Source organism: Glycine soja, chromosome 9, assembly GCF_004193775.1.
Source record: "Glycine soja cultivar W05 chromosome 9, ASM419377v2, whole genome shotgun sequence".
NCBI classification, from domain to species: domain Eukaryota; kingdom Viridiplantae; phylum Streptophyta; class Magnoliopsida; order Fabales; family Fabaceae; genus Glycine; species Glycine soja.
The window spans coordinates 2,888,006-2,912,399 of record NC_041010.1 but is presented as its reverse complement, the minus strand read 5'-3'; the positions used below and the strand labels follow the sequence as shown (position 1 = coordinate 2,912,399).

At 35.0% G+C, this 24,394-nt stretch overlaps 3 protein-coding genes across 3 annotated transcripts; 2 read left to right on the top strand and 1 right to left on the bottom strand.

Annotated features, from left to right (window-relative positions):
* Nucleotides 1-721: 721 nt before the first annotated feature.
* Nucleotides 722-7,524, top strand: LOC114367291 (phytochrome B). The gene is made up of 4 exons (XM_028324451.1): nt 722-3,017; nt 3,738-4,545; nt 5,816-6,109; nt 6,622-7,524. Exons 1-4 carry the CDS (start codon nt 923-925, stop codon nt 6,836-6,838), a joined length of 3,414 nt encoding a protein of 1,137 aa, XP_028180252.1. The 5' UTR covers nt 722-922; the 3' UTR covers nt 6,839-7,524.
* Nucleotides 7,525-11,193: 3,669 nt separating this feature from the next.
* On the top strand, nt 11,194-17,627 carry LOC114367878 (probable serine/threonine-protein kinase DDB_G0272254). The gene is made up of 13 exons (XM_028325114.1): nt 11,194-11,685; nt 11,814-12,234; nt 12,310-12,976; nt 13,249-13,289; nt 13,550-13,618; nt 14,515-14,615; nt 14,747-14,825; nt 15,116-15,214; nt 15,352-15,420; nt 15,520-15,569; nt 15,676-15,757; nt 16,255-16,349; nt 16,990-17,627. Exons 1-13 carry the CDS (start codon nt 11,408-11,410, stop codon nt 17,114-17,116), a joined length of 2,178 nt encoding a protein of 725 aa, XP_028180915.1. The 5' UTR covers nt 11,194-11,407; the 3' UTR covers nt 17,117-17,627.
* Nucleotides 17,628-20,308: 2,681 nt separating this feature from the next.
* LOC114366860 (huntingtin-interacting protein K-like) lies at nt 20,309-22,743 on the bottom strand. Its single transcript, XM_028323875.1, has 3 exons — nt 22,491-22,743; nt 20,821-20,887; nt 20,309-20,728 (listed from the first exon to the last, which is right to left on the bottom strand). Exons 1-3 carry the CDS (start codon nt 22,673-22,675, stop codon nt 20,648-20,650), a joined length of 333 nt encoding a protein of 110 aa, XP_028179676.1. The 5' UTR covers nt 22,676-22,743; the 3' UTR covers nt 20,309-20,647.
* Between the last annotated feature and the right edge of the window lie 1,651 nt (nt 22,744-24,394).

Below are 24,394 nucleotides of genomic sequence, written 5' to 3'. Positions count from 1 at the left end.
TTCCAAGAAGTATTATTAAACTTTCTAATCTAATCTTTGGCCGTCACGGTCCTCCAATGTGGCAAAGCTCAATTATGTTCGCACGACCAAATCCCTGCCACTACTAATTCCACCTCACCAAAATCAGAACAAAAAAACAAAGAAAGCAAAAGCAAATAAAATTATATTATTTTTGAAAAGATAAAAAAAATCTCCAGATAATTAATTACTTTAATCATATTCCTCAAAGTTAAACTCTATGAAAAGTACTTGACTAAACAAAAAAGTATATTGAGTGTAAGTTTGGAGCTCAAAAAGATGTTTTCAAAAGGATTAAGAATAGGCTTCATCACATAATGAATGGAAACACAAACAAACAAGTCCTAATATGTTTGATTATATGTTTACCTAATTTAATCTGCGGCTTGCTTTATTCCGTATAATAATGTCAATGCGAGTTTGTGACTCAAATCAGAGACAGTTACTTTTCTTCATTCAACAAATTAAAAGTAAAAACTATAAGTTGGACAAAAACAAATTATTAAGAACAATAATGACATAGTTAACATGACTAACGAGTGTAATAAGAGTATTGATTTTAAAATACTCCATAAATACACTTTTACCGATGGTAAACTGTAGTAGTAATTTTGAAGAAAGAAAGGGTTTTGATCAAGTTCACTTTTCTTTCAGAAGAAGCCATCGAGCAATCGCGTCGCGTGCGAGAGAAACGCCAAACAAGAAAAGCAGCGTTACTTTGCTGCTGCACCTGTCACTGTCACTCTGTCTTTTTTTTTTTCACTCTTCCCCTCCAAAATTTCGCTAAACAATAATCATAACCTCATGAAAAAAAGTGATAGAATAGAGAAGAAGAAGAAGAAGAAGTGATAGAATAGAAGTAACTTTTTCTCTCTTCTCTGCAGTGGTGGTAATTTATTTTCCAATGGCTTCAGCAAGCGGAGCGGCGAATTCCTCCGTTCCGCCGCCGCAAATCCACACCTCACGAACAAAGCTGAGCCACCACAGCAGCAACAACAACAACAACATCGACTCCATGAGCAAGGCCATCGCGCAGTACACGGAGGACGCGCGGCTCCACGCCGTCTTCGAGCAGTCCGGCGAGTCCGGGAGGTCCTTCAACTACTCCGAATCAATCCGCATCGCATCGGAATCCGTCCCCGAGCAGCAGATAACGGCTTACCTTGTCAAAATCCAGCGCGGCGGCTTCATCCAGCCCTTCGGCTCCATGATCGCCGTCGACGAGCCCTCCTTCCGCATCCTCGGTTACTCCGACAACGCCCGCGACATGCTCGGCATTACTCCGCAGTCCGTCCCTTCGCTCGACGACAAGAACGACGCCGCCTTCGCTCTCGGCACCGATGTCCGAGCCCTCTTCACTCACTCCAGCGCCTTACTCCTCGAAAAGGCCTTCTCCGCACGCGAAATTAGCCTCATGAACCCTATCTGGATCCACTCCAGAACCTCCGGGAAGCCTTTCTATGGAATCCTCCACCGAATTGACGTCGGAATTGTCATCGATTTGGAGCCTGCGCGTACGGAGGATCCTGCCCTCTCTATCGCTGGAGCTGTCCAGTCGCAGAAGCTCGCGGTTCGCGCGATTTCGCAGCTTCAATCTCTCCCCGGCGGTGATGTTAAGCTTCTCTGTGACACTGTTGTGGAAAGTGTTAGGGAATTGACGGGTTATGATAGGGTTATGGTTTATAAGTTTCATGAGGATGAGCATGGAGAGGTTGTTTCTGAGAGTAAGAGGCCTGATTTGGAGCCTTACATTGGATTGCATTATCCTGCTACTGATATTCCTCAGGCTTCTAGGTTTTTGTTTAAGCAAAATAGAGTTAGGATGATTGTGGATTGTCATGCTTCTGCTGTGAGGGTGGTGCAGGATGAGGCTCTTGTGCAGCCTTTGTGTTTGGTTGGGTCCACCCTTAGGGCACCTCACGGTTGTCATGCTCAGTATATGGCTAACATGGGCTCGATTGCGTCTTTGGTGATGGCAGTTATTATCAATGGGAATGACGAGGAAGGCGTTGGTGGTCGCAGTTCGATGAGGCTGTGGGGGCTTGTTGTCTGCCACCATACCTCTGCCAGGTGTATTCCTTTTCCCTTGAGGTATGCTTGTGAGTTTCTGATGCAGGCGTTTGGGCTGCAGTTGAACATGGAGCTTCAGTTGGCCGCGCAGTCGTTGGAGAAGCGGGTTTTGAGGACACAGACTCTGTTGTGTGATATGCTTCTTAGGGACTCGCCTACTGGCATTGTTACTCAGAGTCCTAGTATAATGGACTTGGTGAAGTGTGATGGGGCTGCCCTTTATTTCCAAGGGAACTATTATCCGTTGGGTGTGACTCCAACTGAAGCTCAGATTAGGGATATTATTGAGTGGTTGTTGGCCTTCCATGGAGATTCGACCGGTTTGAGTACTGATAGTCTGGGTGATGCTGGATATCCCGGGGCTGCCTCGCTTGGGGATGCAGTTTGTGGGATGGCGGTTGCTTATATTACAGAGAAGGATTTTCTTTTCTGGTTCAGGTCGCACACGGCCAAAGAGATCAAATGGGGTGGTGCAAAGCATCATCCTGAGGACAAGGATGATGGGCAGAGAATGCATCCCCGTTCTTCCTTCAAGGCGTTTTTAGAAGTGGTGAAAAGCCGTAGCTTGCCGTGGGAGAATGCGGAAATGGATGCAATTCACTCTTTGCAGCTTATTCTGCGTGACTCGTTTAAAGATGCTGAGCATAGAAATTCTAAGGCTGTTGTGGATCCCCATGTGTCAGAACAAGAGTTGCAAGGGGTGGATGAACTAAGTTCTGTGGCCAGAGAGATGGTTAGATTGATAGAAACAGCCACTGCTCCAATATTTGCTGTTGATGTCGATGGCCACGTAAATGGGTGGAATGCAAAGGTTTCAGAATTAACAGGACTCCCAGTTGAGGAGGCTATGGGGAAGTCCTTGGTTCACGATCTTGTGTTTAAGGAGTCTGAAGAAACTATGAACAAGCTTCTTTCTCGTGCTTTAAAAGGTATCCTTTCTAACACTCTGGCATTCTGGTCAATTCATTGAGTATATTTGGTAGGAGAACCCTGTGCCTTCTGGAAGAGCATGCCAATCTGGCTATTTTTGTTTGGCAAAACTATACTTGTAAACATGATGGCTAGATGTTTAGTAGGTGCACAGGATACTTAATGGTATTGGAGTCAACTGGACAGTAATAATAGTTCATAGCACGATAAATAACTGCCTTTTCCAAATTATCCGATGTTGTAAACAACTATGCACATAATGGTTCAGTCATTAGTAATTCAATAAAAACCTCAACATAGGCATAAAATTCAACTTTGTAACAATGCAAAGCTTGTAAAAGGGAAAAAGACGAAAAGAAAATATTTGCAGTCCAATATAGTTTTCATTCTACGTTGGTTAGCATTCATGTCATTTAGGATCTAGTGTCTGCTTGATTGGAGTAAGAGGCTACTAGTGCAAAGGTGGAGATTCTGGAATTAATATCATTTTAACTCTTGCTTGATATAAAAAAGGTATGATGTTTTAGAAAACAAAATGTACTCAGTTTCACTTTTGTGCTTTCCTGCATTCCAAGTACTCAATCAGGCAGACTGTATTTCAATGAACTTAGAAGTAAATTGTTGCCTACTCTATAAACTACATCTAGTTTGGCTTTAGGAGAAATAAGGTATTGATAATTTGGTTGTACAATGACATAACTTAAATTTAATTAGTACAGGTGAAGAAGATAAGAATGTTGAGATAAAAATGAGGACGTTTGGCCCAGAACATCAAAATAAGGCAGTGTTTTTAGTGGTGAATGCTTGCTCCAGCAAGGATTTTACAAATAATGTAGTTGGAGTGTGCTTTGTTGGTCAGGATGTTACTGGTCAAAAAATTGTAATGGACAAATTCATCAACATACAAGGTGACTACAAGGCTATTGTACATAGCCCAAATCCTTTGATCCCTCCCATTTTTGCATCGGACGATAACACATGTTGCTTAGAGTGGAACACTGCAATGGAAAAGCTTACTGGTTGGGGCCGTGTGGATGTCATTGGAAAAATGTTGGTGGGAGAGGTTTTTGGTAGTTGCTGTCAGTTGAAGGGTTCAGATTCAATAACAAAGTTCATGATTGTCTTACACAATGCACTTGGTGGACAAGATACAGATAAATTCCCTTTCTCATTTCTTGATCGGCACGGAAAGTATGTACAAACTTTCCTGACTGCAAATAAGAGGGTTAACATGGAGGGTCAGATCATAGGAGCTTTTTGCTTTTTGCAAATCATGAGTCCGGAACTTCAGCAGGCTCTTAAGGCACAGAGACAACAAGAAAAGAATTCCTTTGGTAGGATGAAAGAGTTAGCTTATATTTGTCAAGGAGTTAAGAATCCTTTGAGTGGCATACGCTTTACAAACTCTCTTTTGGAGGCTACAAGCTTGACCAATGAGCAAAAGCAGTTTCTTGAGACTAGTGTTGCTTGTGAGAAGCAAATGTTAAAGATAATACGCGACGTTGATCTTGAAAGCATCGAGGATGGGTAAGTTTTCTATTTAATCCTTTAACAACTTTTGGTTGTCCTGGAAGAGTGTTAAGAATTATAGAACTTGGCTATATAAATCCAATATCCCTCTCATGTCACGTGAAAGCTTGCTAGTTTTGAAATGTGATGACTTACAGAATAACAATTCAAAGTTGTATAGTATTGAAATATAATAGCTAAGTTTTTAGAACAAATGGTATTTTGACATGGGACTAGGGACCGAGTTAGTCCTAAGGTTCAATGTTGCTCCACAGTACTGTAACTAAAATGTCAATGTAAAGTTGCCTGTAGGTCCAGACTTTTTGATTTGTGAGCCTGATATCTATATATATTTAAGGCCTTGCAGGTTTTCACGTGTGAGGTATGTTGGAATTCTAAAAGCTATCTGAAAGGTCAATGGGTTTTTTTCACTTGTGATATGATTCATGAAGGCATCCTATTGTGCAAATTGAGTATTGAATTTGCACTTGTCACCCAGCGTATTTGATGGTTTTATGTGAAATTAACTTCTCTAGTACTGCTAAAGATATAAACCTAACATAGTTATCAAGTTCATTATATAGTTATTTTTCCCTTCTGATAAGATAGTCCTGGTACTATTAGATGCTGATGACTGGTTGATGCTAAAGAACGAGAACATGAGAATTACTTAATATCTGATATTGATGGGGTGGGCAAATATCTTAAGGCCTGATTACTTTGAGAAAACATTTTTTTTTTTGTTTCTTGTTTCACTTTTAATTACAGTATTTTTTTTTTCTGTTTTCAAAGGTTTGTACAAGAAGCAATGAAAATAATTTTTAAAAAAACTGTTTTCTAGTTGGCTTTGATCATATCTATGTTTTATTGATATGACATGAAAATTTCAATTTTGCTTTGATCTGATAACATACCGAAGCATCTAATAGTTTGTCAAATGCCCTGTTTTTTACATGTTTGCCAATGATGTGTATGGATTTCACTTGTCTTGTATGGTGCTCCTAAATAGACTAAGTCAGACAAAGCACATGTCACTCATAAAAATATACACTACCTTCTCGCTAGGATATGCAAATTTTTGGAGTTGGTTGGTATCTGTGAATATCAATAATCAATTCTATCTCAATATACCCTACTTTGCTAGTGGGTTGCTATTTTCATTTCATGTTTTGGTTCCTTTGTTAGTTTCCTCTGTGTGCTTACTTGCTTTAATGCCTCTATAAACTTACTGCATTGATTATCTTTTGAGTAAGGTGTGATTCATTTTTTGTTTTCTATTTGGGGTTAGGTCCCTGGAGCTTGAAAAGGGGGAATTCTTGCTTGGAAATGTCATAAATGCAGTTGTTAGCCAAGTAATGTTACTGTTAAGAGAAAGAAATTTACAGTTGATTCGTGATATTCCTGAAGAAATCAAGACATTGGCAGTTTATGGTGATCAATTGAGGATTCAACAAGTGTTGTCTGATTTCTTGTTGAATATAGTGCGCTATGCACCATCTCCAGATGGCTGGGTAGAGATTCATGTACGTCCAAGAATAAAACAAATCTCAGATGGGCTCACTCTTCTCCATGCTGAATTTAGGTATTGTGGCAAGATCTTCAAGTAATTTTCATTATTTTTTTCTTCAAGAGTTTATGGATGATAATCTAAACCTCAAATAAGTGTTTTTAAGAGCCCCAGGTATAAATCTGTCAAAATATGACAATATAACAATTAAATATTCTGAAACTTATTGAAAAATCTAAGTTTCCCATCTGAACTCACCCCTCAACAGAGCGTGCTTAATTTTTAACTCTCTCTGGAAGACCCTGGAGATAGATGTGATATTTTTATCCACTACTGTTACGATCTCTTGCCATTCCATGTAATTTCTTGAAAAGAGATTACACAAAAGAAGAAATAACTGTTCTTACACTACAAAAAGAAAGAAAGAAAAATATAAAAATTGCAATTGCTGATTATTAGCTAAATGCATTCTATACATTTAGCAACTTGTAGTACTAACCTGTTTTCTATATATTCAATTTTTACTTGGCTGTTATTATTTTCGAGTGGTTAATATTTGTTTGTGTTATATTTTTTCTTTTATGAAGAATGGTATGTCCTGGTGAAGGTCTTCCTCCTGAATTGATTCAAGACATGTTCAATAACAGTCGGTGGGGGACTCAAGAAGGTTTAGGGCTGAGCATGAGCAGGAAGATTCTAAAGCTAATGAACGGCGAAGTGCAGTATATCAGGGAGGCCGAACGGTGCTACTTCTATGTTCTTCTTGAACTACCTGTGACACGGAGAAGCTCTAAAAAGTGTTAAATATGTATTCTGTAGCTGTAAGATTAAGTTTAAAGCCCTGGCATTGCCCCTCATGCTGACCGTAGATAGTTTGTTGTTATAGATTATGCTCTCACCTAACAAGGCAACTTAAGGGGCAAGCATTTGAACAAGCTGATTTGGCTAGCTATCTCAGTCACATGTAATTCTACCAAATTGGACTGTTGTTTTGCACCCTGACAAAACTTGTTCGGTACAGCAAGAGTGGCTAGTTAATATGTGGCTAAATGTAACCTTAAATCTTACTGATAAAGATATGGCAGAGTAGATGAAATGAAGTTTCGCCAATATGCGCACATGTTTATGGCCAAGTGGAGTCTCCTGTGAACATTTTCAAGCAAATGCTTACATCATTAGCAGCTGTAGTGAACTCCAATCTATAGTTGGATTGAACTGCATCCATCTCCTGCACTGTTGTATGTTCTGATAGTAACTGCTTATACCAAATGCGTTCCCAAGTGGGCAAATAATTGTAAAATCTTAGTCTCCAACAAGATTTGCCATCTGCAATGTTGCTTTCCAACTCTCCACCTTTTTTTTTTCCATCATTGCCTGTAAATCCCTACCTACTCTGTAATAAAAGCTGGATTATTTATCCCGTATTTTTTTTTTAATTTCGTGAAAACTAGCTTTTCTTTAATAAAAAAAATGAAATGCACTTATCTTTCTTTATTGTCTTTATTTTTGAGACTGTGTTTCTGAGATTTATTTTATTCCGCAACACATTAGGGAGCGAGTGAATATCCTTAGAGAACTCCAAAGCTGATGTTACTGGATGGTTTGATGAGCTTGAAAGCTTTTGTAGTGTTTTTTTCTTGTATCTTGAGTTCACCATTCAAACATCACAATTATGGGAATTGCTTATTTTTATATATGAGATCATGAGGGTGAGTACGACCAGATACTGTTTACTAAATAACACTAGTTGAACGGATCAAATAAGGGATTGAGGATGTTCTAATTGAAATGAACATAATGTTGAAAGTAAATCCACTTGAAGTGAAACATAGTTAACAACGACTTGGTTTTGGGTTTTTCAACAATCAAGAGAAAATTTTTAGGATGACAGATTTGATGGTTAAGTCTTCTAAGGAAACTACTAATTGTGTGGTTAGTTAAAATAAAAATCATTCATCCATTACATAATATAAATTCAAGTACATCAACATCCTAATTCAGTAATTAGGGATTTAGTGATAAATTATGACAAAAAATGAAAAGAGAAAAGAAATAAAAAAAAGAGAGGAACTTTATTAATGAATTGATGAGGAAAGGTGTACTTCAAATGCTTTACATTTGCAAAGTATTCTTTCTTCCTTTTGTTTTACGCCACAAGTACAATTAGTGATATTTTATGGACGGCATTCAGGTGCTATGCTCAAGAGCAGACACACTTTGCAGCAAATATCGTTTCGAGTAGCCGGTGTTCAAACATCGGCTTCCTACCTAATGCTCTCAAGCTTAATATATAATAAAAAGAGGAAATCTAAGTGTTTTTGGCTAACGTTTCTTCTCTATGCATTAAGATAAGACTTCACAAATGTCAGAAATATATGTTATTTGTGTACTTTCTTTTATGATTAAGTATTTTGAGTGATTGCGAGAAGATCTTTTTACAGCATTTTTGTTGATTGTTATCTCCTAGCATGAGAGAGAGAGAGAATAAGAGTTTTGAAAGTCAAGTTACATGAATGTATCATCATTTAATTTTACTCATGCGAAGCAATGTGAACTTAATTTAAGGACGGATTCATTGATCAAAGGTAACTAAATCTTACTACCAACTACATATGCTTCTATTCGGAATGACGCCCTAGCAGAACAATTCATTGATACTTGTTGGAAATAATCAGTTCAGATCCATGTATATGTAGGTTCAACGTATACTTAGCAAATAGCATTCATTAGCATTGGATAGGATGTAGCACCCCTTATTATTCTTCCTTGTAATCATGAAGTTTAATTACTTCAGAAAGTTTAATTCATTTTTTTTAAATCCTCTTAGCATCTCCCCTCCCCCAGCATACTAATCAGTCTAAACATGCATAAAACATGATAGACTACTCGATTCAAAAGGCAAAACTCTTAAAGAGAGAAAATAGACAAATAATCAAGATAATCTCGTTGAGGAGATAAGTACTCTTAAAAATAGTATAATCTTATTTAAACTAAAGAAGAGGAGGACCAAGCACATGTGATTATTAATGATGATAAGATTTTAATATACTATTTCGTTATATGTTGTTGGAAATACACCTTATTATGATTATTTTTAGTCCACCTTAGATGTCGTGGGCAAAGAGATAATACATATAGTATATAAGTGAGAAATAATCCTTATCTTGTAAATTGATTTTGAGGTTGAGTTTGATCTAAACTCAAGTTGTAATATGGTAACAAAATCTATCTTAAATTCATTGATGAGTCACGAGTTTATCATGCTTTAAGGAGGTAACTTTGAGTGTAAGTGTCAACCGTAGCCTACCTTAATTGTGGTGGGTAGTCATGGGCAAAGAGAGGTGCGTTGAATTCTCATACTAGCTAAAAATAGTGTATAAAATATATAAGAGAGAACAATACTCATCTTAGAAGTTAATTTTGTGGTGTTAGTTAACCCTAAACCTACTTTGTAACATAGGCAAAATATGGAATTGAAAAGGCTAAATAATTGTTAACAACACTTTGGTATGGTGGATATGATTGGCTCAATTTTTTTTAAAAATGAAATCTAAATTAAACGTGTTATCAAAATAAAAATCAGAGTATTCAGGGATTGGATTAGACCAGTTTTAAAGAGAAAAATCATTCAATCTAATCACTTTGATTTTCTTAATCATCCAATCAAATGGTTTCTCTATTTAAAACCAATCCAATCACTTCGATTTAAATGAAATATAAATTAATCATCCAATCGGTTTGATTAAAAATTTAAGTTCGCAACTAATCTAATCCCATTTAAAATGCTTTGGATTAGATTAGATTTTAATTTTAATCATTTTTTATTCTTTGGAGAAAGTATTAAATAAATGGTAATATATGATAAACATAGTAAAAGATAATTTAAGATTTTAAATATCTTCGTTATAAGTCAATAAACAATTAATAGTAGTAGTATAACTCTTCAAATATACACTATATATTAAAATTAAATTTACAAACTTAATAATTATACTTATGCACTTTTAATCAAATAGTTACTAAAAATTATCTTCAATCAAATTGTTTTTTCACAAAAAATTATAAATTATGTGATAATTTTGTAAACATATATAAAAAATGTAAACATGTAGTAACATAAATTTATTTATAAAAAGGTATATGTATATATAAGTTAGGTTTCAATTGGATTGAATTTTAAAATCAAATCTAAATTTGATCCAATCTAATGAATTTTTTTTTAAAAAAAATTGATCCATTTGATTTTTGATTTTTTTGGTTTTTTTATTATGTGGATAAGTTTTTTGGTTTTGATTGAATTAGATCGATTGATAAATACCCCTATATCAAAAGGTACAACACCTTTATAGGATAAATGTGTCTTTATGTAAAAGTGAAATGAAATTGTTAAATATAAAAAAGTTAAATATGATTTTGATCCTCTAAATATTGAATCATATTGCTTTTAGTCCTCCAAAAATAATTTTATTGTATTTGGTCCTTAAATTTTTTAAAATTATCCTTTTAAGTCCTATATTTAACTTAAGTCTTTAAAAAGGAAGTTTGATCACACTTAAAAAAAAATTGTCTCTTTTACAAAAATGTATTATGTGAAGATCAAATTTGTTTCTCATAAATTCAACGTGTATTATAAGGTTGTTATTGTTTAATGAGAAATGCTACCAACAACATAGAATTAGTGGTCTCAAATTCAAGATTTAAATATATAACGATATGAAATGCAAAATGTTTAGAAGAAATTTTTTATCCAATTTAGTAATAATAGTGATATTCGACTTAAATAACATGTATCTTATAGATGGTAAAATAAACTATCCAACAATCAACTTAGATCTAATTCAAACCTAAAAATAAAGTCCAAAAACCCAATTTTAACTAACTTTTAATGAGTTTTTTAGACTTAGGCCGCGCTAGGCACTTGATTGAATTGGAGTAAAATGTTCAAATTCAATTTAAGCTTATAAAATTAAAATAAAGTCCTATATTTCATTAGGTCGGTCCGGCTAAACTAAACATTTTCTCAGCATTGTTTCATATAAGAGATAAATGTGATCTAAGAGGAAAATAAAAATCTCTACTTAAAAGATTCATGCATATATATCTTCTGTATAATCTAATCTAATAATTTCCATTTAATATTCTAACGTTTCACGATTCCTAAAACATAAAATATGAAGAAGAACAAGAATTAAAGTTGAAGCCGCCTAACACCGTCAAAGCCGACCGAACAAAAGGAAAGAAGCTAAAACAAAACTGGAACTGATAAAAAAGAAGAGCTTGCCGTTTGTTGTTGACCCTTGTAAGTTGCGAACAACACATATGACATGATTTGTGTTCTTCTTTCTTAAAAGTTGAGATAGTTAGTATTTGATCATGGGTAGTAGTACTGAAATGGGAATCCCAGAAGAAGAAAAAGAAGAAGAGCTTCTGAAGAAGATAGAACGGCTAGAAGCTGGTCACGCTCACCTCAAGCAAGAAATGTCCAACTTCAAGCTCTTCCAAAACAACAAGTCTCGTTCCAGGTTCGGTGCTGCCACGTGTAACAAACCCTCTTCTTCTCTGCATCAAAATGGAAACAAGTATCTCAATATCTTGCAGTCAATGGGCCACGCTGTTCATGTGTTGGATCTTCAATGTCGTATCATGTACTGGTGAGTAGCTTATTTTGATGCTTCTTCAAGTTTTGTCATGTGGGGTGTTCATTTTTGTTGCATCTCAGTGGTAAAAATTGTTTTTTTATTTCTGGGGTTGACTATTTTGTGATCATCGTTTTTTGCAGGAACCCTAGTGCGGAGAGTATGTATGGTTATGCCGCTGAAGAAGTTCTAGGGCAGGATGGGATTGAGATGCTTGTGGATCCCAGTGATTTTGGCTTAGCCAATGATGTGTTCAACCATGTCAAAAGGGGAGAGAGTTGGAGAGGCCAGCTCCCTGTTAAGAATAAGAGAGGGGATAGGTTCTATGCTGTTACAACCAATACACCTTTCTATGATGATGATGATGGAAGCTTGGTTGGGGTTATTTGTGTCTCCTGTGATTCAAGGCCCTTCCTTGAGACCAGAATTCCCTTGTCAGGGGTAGAGAATGCCGAACCGGATTCAGGTTTGAATGGTCGTAGGAGGAGTAGCATTTCGGATAAGCTTGGCCTTGACTCTAAGCAGCCACTTCAAGCTGCTCTGGCGTCGAAAATTTCAAATTTGGTTAGTCTTGTGCTTTTCGTGTTTGTGTTTTATGTATAGTTTGGCTTGTCTTGATGTTTGCAATCGTTGAGGCAGGCCTCGAAGGTGAGTAACAAAGTTAAGTCTAGAATCAGGACTGGAGAAAGTAACACCAATGGTGAAGGTGGGAGCGGAGAGAGTCATCATTCTGAGCCTAGTCTCTCGGACTGTGTTCTAGCTGACCAGAGAGAGGATGGTAATTCAAGTGGAGCTAGCACACCCAGAGGAGAGGTGCTAAAATCTCCTTTTGGTGTATTTTCTCATGTTGAAGAGAAATCCGAAGGAAAATCTGTTAGAGGCTCGGGTGAACAAAGTCAAGGAAAACCTATTCACAAGATCATAACTTCTAAGGCTGAAACATGGATTCAAAAGAAAACATCTTCATGGCCATGGAGAGCAAACGATCAGGAAGGATCCGAGGCAAGGAATGTTCGTGTTGCCTGGCCTTGGTCACAGGGCGATCAAGAAAATGAGTCAGTTAATCAGAAGAATATTTCTTCTGGATTGAAGCCAGAAAGCCAAGCAGGAGAAAGTAATCGATCTGGTATTAACGAGGCTTCAGGATCCTGGTCCTCATTTTTTAATGTTAACAGCACAGGTAGTACCAGCAGCTGTGGGAGTGTCAGCAGTAGTGCAGCCAATATTAAAGGGGATGTTGACTCTGATTGCTTGGATTATGAAATTTTGTGGGAGGACCTGACAATGGGAGAACCAATTGGGCAAGGTAGTCATGCTCAATACTAGAGCGTCATGCTTGAGAAAATAAGCTTTTTACAATATCCATGCATCAACAAAGACATTTGTTTAAACAATGTTTACATATCTGTAAACAGACTTTTTATTTTTGAAATTTCTTTGCTTCTTTATGAGGCCCCCTGTGTTAATATGATGCCCCTGCTTGCAAACCCGAATATCTAGTGATCAATGCTTATTGTTCATTTGTATGCTATATCTGTTTGAGTGTTTTCTACTTACCTTTCTGTTGTTTCTTTGCAGGTTCTTGTGGAACTGTATATCATGCTCAGTGGTATGGATCGGTATGTTGTTTTCTTCTCCTGTAATTTCTGGTTTAAAGTTCATGTTGCTTAACATGTTTAAGTTTTTCATATACATTATGCAAATTGTTATGTTGCAACTCAAATTACTGGTGTATATAGTACACAGGTCCTTTTTTATGTGTTAAATTGATTTTTGTCTAATTAGGGCATTGTCTGATTTCTGGAAGCCCTGTAATGTAAATGATTTTTTTCTGGCCAGTGGCACTATTCAGATTTCAACTTATATTAATTTTCTGCAGGATGTTGCTGTCAAGGTTTTCTCAAAGCATGAATACACAGATGATACAATACTGTCCTTCAAACAAGAGGTATGATGTCTGGTAGTCTAATTTGCTGTTATGTTGAGAAATGGGAATTAAGATAAATTTTATCCATATGATGAAATCAGCTTATGTTTAAAGAATGATGTGATTGCCATTAACTGGGAGAGAAAATTTGATTAGACCATAATCGATTTTCTTCTGTGGATTTTACTTTGATGCTGTTTTTGCAATGAGACCATCTTTATTACATTTTGCAAAATATTTATTGCTTTTATGTGTCAAGCTAAAATCTACATGCATGTAGGATGTTAGAGTTATGAGCTCTTAATATGAGATCATGATTATATCTACTATTCATACTTATGAGATTGTTTCATCAAGCTTGGTTATGTTCAATAAGGATTAATAATAATCATCCTGTTGACTCTGCTGTAAATGCTGCCTTGTTCATATACTACCCATAGATAGGGTTTTGTTCTTGTCATACTTGGTCTTTCCTTGATAATAACTGAAATTATACTCCAATTTACCTTGACAACAACGATACATGATATCAGTGTTATAACTGGTATTATATTTTGTTGAGTGTATTCGTGCAATTCTTAATAATGAATTAAAAATGTTGTCAATTAAAAGAATTGGAAAAACTCATAATTGGAAGAATACAGGAACCTAATGGGTAACAGTGGAGTAATAGCTATGAGGTATACCTGGGATTTGATATTGATGTGCCATCTTAGAATGTAGCTGATATAGAGCTATATGTGCAAGAGCTTGTTCTTTCACTTCCTCAAGCTTTCCCCTTTGATTATTTTTTCTTTTATTTTGATAATCAGACAATTCCACCTTATATTTGGTAGTTCCAGCGCGTAATTGAGCCTCCCTTAAAATTCCTTTATATTATTATATACCATTGATTTGACAATGTCTTCTGTAAGCAGGTGTCTGTCATGAAAAGACTTCGTCATCCAAACATTATTCTCTTTATGGGGGCTGTGACTTCACCTCAACATCTATGCATTGTAACAGAGTTTCTCCCACGGTTTGTCCTGTACTTCATTTCTGATTTACTCAGTGTCATGAGCATTCTGATTCAATTTGTTGTGTCTCACTGTCACATAATGTTGATTTGTGCTGATAATTGTTGCATCCATTTATATTTTATCCATTCAGTGGAAGCTTGTTTCGTTTGCTTCAGAGAAACACATCCAAAATTGATTGGAGACGGCGAGTTCATATGGCCTTAGATGTTGTAAGTACTTAAAGCAGTATTACGGACAAGATCTCTCTCTGTATCTATATATATGTATATTCGTTTTAACTAATTACATCTCATTCTTATGATGCTAATGTTTGTTGAGGAATAGTGGCATGTTAACCTTTTGTTTCCCTCTCTTTTCCTCTCTCAATATTATTAATCATGCCAGACATGTATTATTGGAGCACTACTAGTAGATTTTGACTTTAACTTCAATCTGTTATCTTAGAAAGGATCTCTATCACTGTGATTGAAGCAATGGTGTATGCTTACTCTTTCTATAGGCACGAGGTGTAAATTATCTTCATCATTGCAACCCACCTATCATCCATCGAGATTTGAAGTCTTCAAATATTCTAGTTGATAAGAATTGGACTGTGAAGGTCTGCCACTTCTCACTTTTCTTTTTATTCTCTGTACGTTGGGTTGTATTCATTCAGTTGAGTGCTTAAGGAATTACAGCTTATTTTCTGTCCTATTTAGCCAGACAATATATATTAAGCTTGTGTTGGCAAAACAGGTCGGTGATTTTGGTCTTTCACGTCTTAAACATGAAACATATCTCACTACTAAGACAGGAAAGGGGACGGTAGGCTCTCATTTGTTGTGGTCCCTTAGATGATTTGTTTTCTGCTTCTTCAGTGTCAGAATATGTTTCTGACTCTCCAGTTTTTATTCTGCTTTGTAGCCTCAATGGATGGCACCAGAAGTTCTTCGTAATGAACTGTCAGATGAGAAGTATGTGTGGTTTATGCTCTCTATTACTCTCTCTCCTTTTGTCTTCCTTAATATTATTACTAAAATCCCATTTTAATTATCTTTTGCTGCTTCACGGGACCATTAGGTCTGATGTTTACAGCTTTGGGGTGATATTGTGGGAACTTACGACCGAAAAGATCCCGTGGGATACTCTGAACCCAATGCAGGTATAGTTTTAATGTGTACATGAACCATAGAAATTTATGGAAGTGAACGTATATAAAAAGGAGTCTTGCTTACTAATGCCTAAAGGGCATTGGTTAAGGAATTTAAAGAAGAAATTTTTTATTGGAAATCATATCGAAGCACATTAAAAATCACAGGGTAGCGCATTTTTTATGCATCCCAATAAAAAACTTTCTACTTTTACTTCCTTAACTTTAGCATTTGCCTATAAAAAGTGATGTGATAGTTAAGCTTATTGAATGCAAAAAGAAAAATGCTACTTTGGTTGAAACATTTAATATTTTTAGATTTGTGATTCCACTAATTCTAGTGATTGGAGACAAGTCATTTTACCAGAGTATGCAAACTAGGTGTTTGAACTTTGAATTGTTTCTTCGTGTTGTCACTAATCTAATTTTTAATTTACAAATAGTCTTAGAAGACAATAGTGAGTGACAGTTTTTATCGTCATTTGTTTCTTCGTGTTGGATTCTTGCAGGTTGTTGGAGCTGTAGGGTTTATGAACCATCGGCTAGAAATTCCAGAAGATGTTGATCCACAGTGGACTTCTATAATTGAGAGCTGCTGGCACAGGTGTGCTTTTTTTGTCACTGTCATTATTTTTTTTCTTTCCCACAGCTCTAATATCCATAGCACAATTATTATCACACTTTCAAAAAAAAATTATGCTATTGCACTATTTCAGAAAACAAAAAAATACTAAAACTAATGGAGATCAATTGTATAGAATGACTATATGCTAAGTATCATGTTTAAAAATCATACATGAGTGAAATGGTCTTTTGGTGTGGTACTGCTGGTAGCAACACTCTAGTTCTCCTATATTCCTCCTTATTCTTTATTGGTATTTGTGAGACTTCCCTGCTTAATATCTACATTATATCTAGATGAGTTACAAGCTGAAAGCCTGTGGGATGAATTTTAATTAATTCATATAGCTAACTTGAAGCTCGCATATGTAGGGTGCGTGGGTTTTTTACTCCAACTGAAAAATTTAATAGATCATAGCTTGTGTTTGGTTAACATGGATTTTTCAAAATAACGTTTTCCTTATTTCTTTTAATCAATGCTTATTAAATTGTTTACTTCATTAGTTAAAGTTTTCATATTAAACATTATTAGTTATCAATCACACTTTGTTATTTTGAAACAAAAGTGTGGTGCAATTACCAACACTCACATGCTAACTTACAATTTTGTACATTACCACCAGCGATCCAGCTTGCCGACCAGCATTCCAGGAACTGTTAGAAAGGCTAAAAGAACTGCAGAGACGGTACACAATTGAATTCCAGGCAGCTCGATCTGCTGTTGAGGAAGGCACTCAAAAGGAGTTCTAGCAAGTGGCCACAATCTTTGTGCTTGTTTCTATTTTATCACTAACAGGCTGGTGCATAAGGAATTTTACACATATATAATACAAAACATTCCTGATGAATAGATGTGTTGATACAAATAACTGCTGGGCTTGGAGTCCTGTTGTGTTGCTGGTTCATCATTATATTTGTCCAGCTATCATCCTATAAGTAGGAAAATGGTTACCAAATTGGTTTTGTCATGATATTTCCTTGATGGCACCATAGAAGTTGTTAAACTTACTAGTGATGTTTTAGTTGTGAATAGGTTCCCATTATCATCATTGTAATTTTGTATGGGAAATGTTTGTGCCACTTTTAGTTGTATAGAAAGTTGGAAAAAAGAACAAAAGAAATCAGTGGAGACAGGAAAATAGTAAACAGAGTGAGTTCAGAGAGAGAATTTGAGAATGAGAAATAAGTTTCTGAAACTCTAGTTGTATATTTGACATGAGTTTATTGATTACATGAAAAACTATTGATAGTTGTAGGGATATCACTAATCTCTTAGACCTATATCAGCTAGACAGTTAAGGGGATATATCAATTGGAGCATTTAAAAGATAGATTTCATTCTTTTAAAATGAATAAATGTGTGATATGAGAAAAGTAAGGATATAGTAGTATCTTATATTAATTTGAATTTAAGTATCTTGTAAACTTAATCCATTTTAAAACAATGGTGAATATATTTTTAATCCCTTGAAGATATAGGTTAACTTTCCTTTGTTGAAGAAAATGGGAGGGAAATAAACACCTTTTTCATTTCACCTCGTAGATGTTTTAAGTGTGGAGAAGGAACAAGAAATTATTAATTACATGTAATAAATTAACTTATGTGATTAACATGAGAACGAATTTGACTGATAGATTGCATATTCATAAAGTTTGTGAGCAATTTTCATCTTCGAAAAAAATTGCCAACGTCATATTCTTGATAGATAAATTTGACGATCGATTCAGCTACTTTTCGAATATAAGAACACATTCCGACTATACAATATGAACAGATTAAAGACTGAAAACGACCTAACTGCCACATTGAAAAAGTTACTCGTGTTTAATTTTTATACCAGTATATATTATTTTATATTGTCAATCAATAAAAAATGATACAAATTATACCATATAAGTTATTACTTTCAAGATAATTATTATATATAAATCAGTGTGACAATGTCCATGATAATATAAAAACTCTTTATAAAATTAAATTCTTAATCTCCAATATATATCTAAACATTATTTTTATTCTGTCCTGCTGCTGAGTTTGTTTTTCGGGTGGGAGTGCGACACGACGAATAAGATCACGTGAAGCGGATAACAAAGGAGACACATCAAACTTTCTCATGCAATTTGTAGAATGTCTCAAAGAACCTTGTTTTGTTCTTTTGGCTGATGGAAGGGGGGCAAAATACCATTACGGATTGCAAGGAAATCTAATATTTGAAAGAAAAATAGGAAATGATCTATTTGGTCTTTTATCTTAATTTTTTTATTATTTATTTTGATCTTTTTTCTTTTAAAAAGTTTATTTTATTCTTCTGTTTAAAAAATGATCAAAATGATCCTTCCATCAATGCACACTAAACACCATTTGGAAAACTTAGATAATGATAGTTTTTAGTCACCACTATTAAACATTTATAAATTTGAAAGAAAAAAAAACTATCTTCCCCACATACACAACCGTTCTCCTCCAATCCATGTCTTTCAACAACACAATCAAATCTCATAAAGTCAAATCTCACAAGTTGTGTAACTTGGCTTGGTGGTGGTTCGTTGACGCATTTGAAGCACACCCATCGCAACAAGTTCAAATTTGGAGAGACTACACAGAATTGTATCAACAACCATGTCGATGAGTGACTTTGGTTAGGGAAGCAAGGTAGATCTGTACTAACAAAATCGTAGAGTTCCACTACCCTCGTGCTTGCGGTCATTGTTGTGTTGCGAAGGTTGTCACAACAACAAACTCAAATGCGAGATCACGGACTTTGAGGAACTTCTTGCAAATGTCGAGGAGCGCTAGGATGCAGTGGTGCAACAGGAACTGGATTTGATCGACGATGTGGTGGTCGTGGTGGAGGAGGAAGTCGGGAATAGATTAAACCCTAATTGAGTAAATTGGAGGTTTTGTTTTGAGTTAGTTTTCCACCATTTTGAGACCATTCGATCTTGTTTTTTGGATTGTGGGTGTGATTGGTATTTTGGAGTTGAAGAATTTTGTTGTATGTTGTTGAGTTGGAGATGAAGATAAGGGAGGAGGAAGGGAGAAGAGGAGGAAGATGAAGAAAAAAAATTACATTTTTTGACGACTTTTAATCACCACTTAGTTTCATTAATGGTATTAAATTTGTATTGACCGAAGGATCATTTTGATCTTTTTTTTAAAACATAAAAGACCAAAATGATCCAAAAAATAAAAGAAGATAAATGACTAAATAAGTCATTTGGCCAAAGAAAAAAAATACTTCTATGATAAATAAAAAATAAAAAAATGCTCACAGAATTTGTGTTAAAAAAACTTAAATTAATTTTTTCTCTAATTTATTTGATTGATTTGGTCTTCTAAGTTATTTTAAGTTCAATTAGGTCCTCTAATTTTTAAAATAAATTCAATTAGGTCTTGATAGTCAATGACGTGTAATTCTGGTTGAATGCATAATGTTCATGACCTAATTGAGCACAAAAAAATTAAAAGACCTAATTGAGTACAAAAACTAATTTAACAAAAAAAAAATGCTCCCGAACTGGATCCCTACCATTATAGATACACCGGCCTTTGGGAAATTTACATCACCTATTTAATTACCATGATTTGAGATTTTATTACTCATAAAGTGGAAGTACAGTGCCCTTTCGGAAGAGGAAACTGGTGGAGTTAGAAACAAAAATGGATGGCAATAATTAACTCTGCAAGACATTATTAGGGTGTATGGCCAATGAAAGAAAAGGCACCATAGAGTGGGGGACCTTGGCATTGCATGGTGCCAGCAACATAATCTTACTGAATAAGCAAAAGTTAGTAAGAGTGTGGACACTTCCATCACATCAATGTCCATTTCAAGAAACACTGGCAAAAAAATCTGAAATCTTAGCTTCATCAATTTGGATGAAACAAACAAAATAAGAGATGCTACTTGCACAAGCATTACAGACCGCAATCTACAAGAGTTGAAAAATATAAGGCTTTCTATTTGAGTTGAAACAATCACATGCTGAGCTTGAAGATAACAAACACTATCTATGCTTAATGAGCAAGCATATGTATGATTCGACACGTGGAGGTCCTCATGAAGCACTTAACTTCACCGTTAGATAACGGGTTCTTTTCTTAACACAGAAAAGTTTAGGGGGAGGGGTGGTAAACTCGATGTCAATCAATAACACAGTTATGATTTCTTAATGAATTAGGTCAGAGTATACATTTGAGATTCAATTTCTATGAAAAACAATATAAGCTGATACACATAATATAATTCTCTGAAGCATTCACCCTTGTTACTTCCCTCGCTAGTGAAGCAAGTGCCGAATGGCAGCAACTGCATCACCTTTATGCTCCCGCAAAGTTCTTTCAGCAACTTTTATGTCCAACTGTTGGAAACAATAAGAAAATATATCAATATTCTATTCAATGGAATAAAATCTTCTAGACGGATTGATGAACAATCTGTTGAAGAAGTTACCTCTAGTTCATTTGCAATTATATCAACATCTGCTGCATTTATCTTAACAGCAGCTAATTCTTTCTCCCTGTAATTGGATAACAATGCATACTAAAGTTTAGAGATAAAAGGTAAACAAATGCAGACCAAACAAATCATCTATAGGGTCTTTTTAATTTGCATAATCATGTTTCATTAATGTTTAAATTATGACCTAAAAAATAAACAAGCACTTCACTTTATATTTCTATCAGCAATGCAACTTTATATTTCAATTCATATACAAAAAAAAAAAAAAAAGAAGTACAACAATATGAAGTGAAGGAAAGCTTCGATATTAAACATTAGTAAACAACTGAAATTATATGATTTGGCTCTTCTAAGGTGAGTAAGGGTAAAGTACACAATTTCATTTGCTGATATTCCAAAACATACATGATTTGTTATGCAGGTACACGTAATATCAACCTTTAATTTTCTCATTAACAGCTGAAATTACTTACCGTATCTTCTAATGTGAGTTGGTCACTTTAAAGGAACCATATCCATATCATGAATTATAAAACTAGGAATAAAAACACCTCCTATAATTTCAGATTTTTCAGCTTAAAGACCATCAAAGATTTTTTTGTTACTTACCACACTGGAGGTTAAGAGAATGTAAGGGTAAAATTATACAATTTTTTATTGATGTTTTGGGGTTTGACCTTGAATAAAGGAAGGGAACACCTATATATTTACCAAGTAAATAACCCCCGAGCCTAGTGTTGTCAACCGGTGGCCACGGTGTTATTGGTTGCAGCATTCTAAATTCTAACAGATTGTCATCAAATGTTTAGTGTCATTGTGGGTTTACATTGCAACCTGTGGCAGCTGCCTTTGACTTGGTGACTATGGTAGTCATGGGAGAAAAAGTATTTTATGCTTTTTTATTTAAAAAAAAAAAACTGATTAGTTTTGACCATTCAACAATTTGTTTAGCATGTTTTAAGAAAAAGGGACTTGATGTCCATGCACAAGCAAAGCCTATTATTAGCCTAATGACCTCCACTCCATGACTACTACATTTATTATAAACCAAATGACGATGTACACCATGTCCAATGAACAACCCACCGGATTGTGTATTGTAACCTTTTTGTTCTTTCTTTCTCTGCTTCTTTGTTTCACTCTATTTCCTTTCTTCTCAATTTCTTTTCTATTTCTCTCCATTCCATTTGAGTCCTTGTTTTCTACAGCCATTATTTCCCCTTCGATTGATTGTTTCAGCTGGCTCTCTCTCCTTTTTCATTTGTTTGTATTAAGGGTCCTCTCCTCACTCATTTCTTTGGTATAGTGGTTCTGACTTCTCTCTGTTTGTTGTTCTCAGTAATTTTAGTAATGGCAAGTAAGTTAAAGGATCATCACAGGCTTCATGAGCTAGTGCCTATAAACAACGGGGATCCATTCACTTAATGCCTTACGGTTTTGGCTTCCTTCGTGACCCAACAGTGGGTGGCCATGGTGTGACATCTTGAACAAGTAATTGGGGGTGGATCATTGTTGGAATGAAAAAAGTGAGAGAAAAGTCTCAAATAGGCATATAATAGCGTCTTAAAGTTTGAAGTTTATTATGCATTTCAACAATGATGATTCCCTAAGAGAAAAATGAAGTAGTGAGCATAGTATAAGGAATAATGAAATATAGTGACCTAATACGCATGGCATTGCGATCAGCTTGGGCAGAAGCAGCGATGGAAGCCATGGCCTCGAGGACGCGAGTGGAATCCAGTTGGCGATCCTCGACGCGGTCAGTGAGTTTGTCCAACGCTTTGCTCTGTTGCTGTAAGTCCTTTGAGTCCACCATCATCTCCACTCCTTCTTCTCCGCCCTCCATTGCTACGCTTTCCCAAACGCACCACTCACCACTCCCCACCCTTTTTCTTTCTTTCTATGCCCTAACCCTTCACAATGGAGTGGACTGTGGACCTTCTTCCCTCATTCCAATGGGCCTATCACCCATGGGCTTCCACCTAGAGGCCTCTACATAAGGCCTTTGACTTTTTTTATTTCCAAAAATACCCCTTATGGAAACACATTTCGGTCACTCAAAATGCACAACCAAAATGCGCTTCTAGTGCGTAACGGGGATGCAGTCCAAATACATTACATAAATTGTTTTTTTTTTCTTCAAAAAATACACAACAAAAATGTAATTTTAGTGTGTATTTTACTTTACAAAAATGTGTTTTAGGTTCAGCACTTCATGAGATGTGGATTGTTTAGTCATATAGATCGATCAAATATACCTTTCAGATCTAATACTTGATTGGGTTATGGACTATTTAATTGAATAAATTAATGGAACATAATAAGCATTCTCGTCTTTTAGGTTCAACACTTAAAAGATTGTAAACTATTTGACCAGGTTGATCAAACATAACAAATATTTATATCTTTCAAGCTTAGTGCTTGAGGGGGTGTGAATTGTCTAACTAAATTGACCATCTGAGCATAACAAAGGTTTATGCCTTTTTAACTCAAGATGTGAGGGGTTGTGAATCGTCTAATCTAATTAGATAGGCTAATTGAGAATAATGGACAAAATATAATTAAAATAGTTTATCTTCTAATATTAAATCTAATCCTTTAATCAAATTATATTTCATGAATAAGGTTGATGTTATTTATCAATTATCATCTTAAATTCACCCGAACTCTAAAGTTTGGTTGAGAACTCTAAAGCTTTGGTTTTAGGAACTTTGCACATAAACATTAAACATTATGTAATTCGGTAATTTTGTAAGGTTAGCTATTCAACTAGATTATTTGTTCTCTTTACTAGTTTCAACTTAATGACTTATGACAGGATAAATCTTTTACATACGTGTCGTTTCTTTCTAAATATCTGTAAACAACGTCTAAAATCTACTAGAGTGGGTAAAAAATCTATAAAGCTTGAGAGTGCTAAATTTCCAAAATAAACTGATCACTCTTGCAGTTTTAAACTTCAGAGTACATAGTTTTTCATGTATGAAAAGCTAACTCGCACTAATTGCATATATGGTTTTGGATTAATTAATTAATAAATAATACATGTGTTTTTTTTTTTTTCCGTGTGTGTACTAAGTGATGGGACACACAACACAAGTTTCCCACTTGCGATTTACGAATGACAAGTGGCTCACAAGGTGTTTGTTTTATTTAATTTATTTTAAAAAAAATATAAGAATGGAATTACACCCTAATCTTACAGTAGAGGCGACACTGCGGTTTAACAGATTAGATTGGATAGATTTTAAAGAGAAAATCATATGATTTAATTATTTTATTTTTGTTAATTTATCATCCAATTAGTTTAGTTTAAACTTTTTATCAGATTCATTCCAATTTAAACACAATTTAAATTGGATCAATTTTAGATTTTAATCTTATTTTTATTTTTTTCTAACTAACTAAAAGGTAAGATATATAATGAATACAATAAAAGATACCACATATTTTATTTATATGTCATTATATAACTAATAATAAAATATTTATTAACTTAAATAATTAGTAAAAATATTTTTAATTAAATATATTTTTAAAAATAGATATAAATTATATGATAATT

Coding starts and splice junctions, on each gene's coding strand:
- LOC114366860 (XM_028323875.1), bottom strand. CDS start 22,675: ATGGAGGGCGGAGAAGAAGGAGTGGAGATGATGGTGGACTCAAAGGAC. Junction 20,888..22,490: donor CGCAATGCCATGCGTATTAG/GTCACTATATTT, acceptor ATCCAATTACAG/GGAGAAAGAATTAGCTGCTG. Junction 20,729..20,820: donor TAATTGCAAATGAACTAGAG/GTAACTTCTTCA, acceptor TGTTTCCAACAG/TTGGACATAAAAGTTGCTGA.
- LOC114367291 (XM_028324451.1), top strand. CDS start 923: ATGGCTTCAGCAAGCGGAGCGGCGAATTCCTCCGTTCCGCCGCCGCAA. Junction 4,546..5,815: donor CTTGAAAGCATCGAGGATGG/GTAAGTTTTCTA, acceptor ATTTGGGGTTAG/GTCCCTGGAGCTTGAAAAGG. Junction 6,110..6,621: donor CTTCTCCATGCTGAATTTAG/GTATTGTGGCAA, acceptor TCTTTTATGAAG/AATGGTATGTCCTGGTGAAG.
- LOC114367878 (XM_028325114.1), top strand. CDS start 11,408: ATGGGTAGTAGTACTGAAATGGGAATCCCAGAAGAAGAAAAAGAAGAA. Junction 13,290..13,549: donor ATGCTCAGTGGTATGGATCG/GTATGTTGTTTT, acceptor AATTTTCTGCAG/GATGTTGCTGTCAAGGTTTT. Junction 13,619..14,514: donor TACTGTCCTTCAAACAAGAG/GTATGATGTCTG, acceptor TTCTGTAAGCAG/GTGTCTGTCATGAAAAGACT.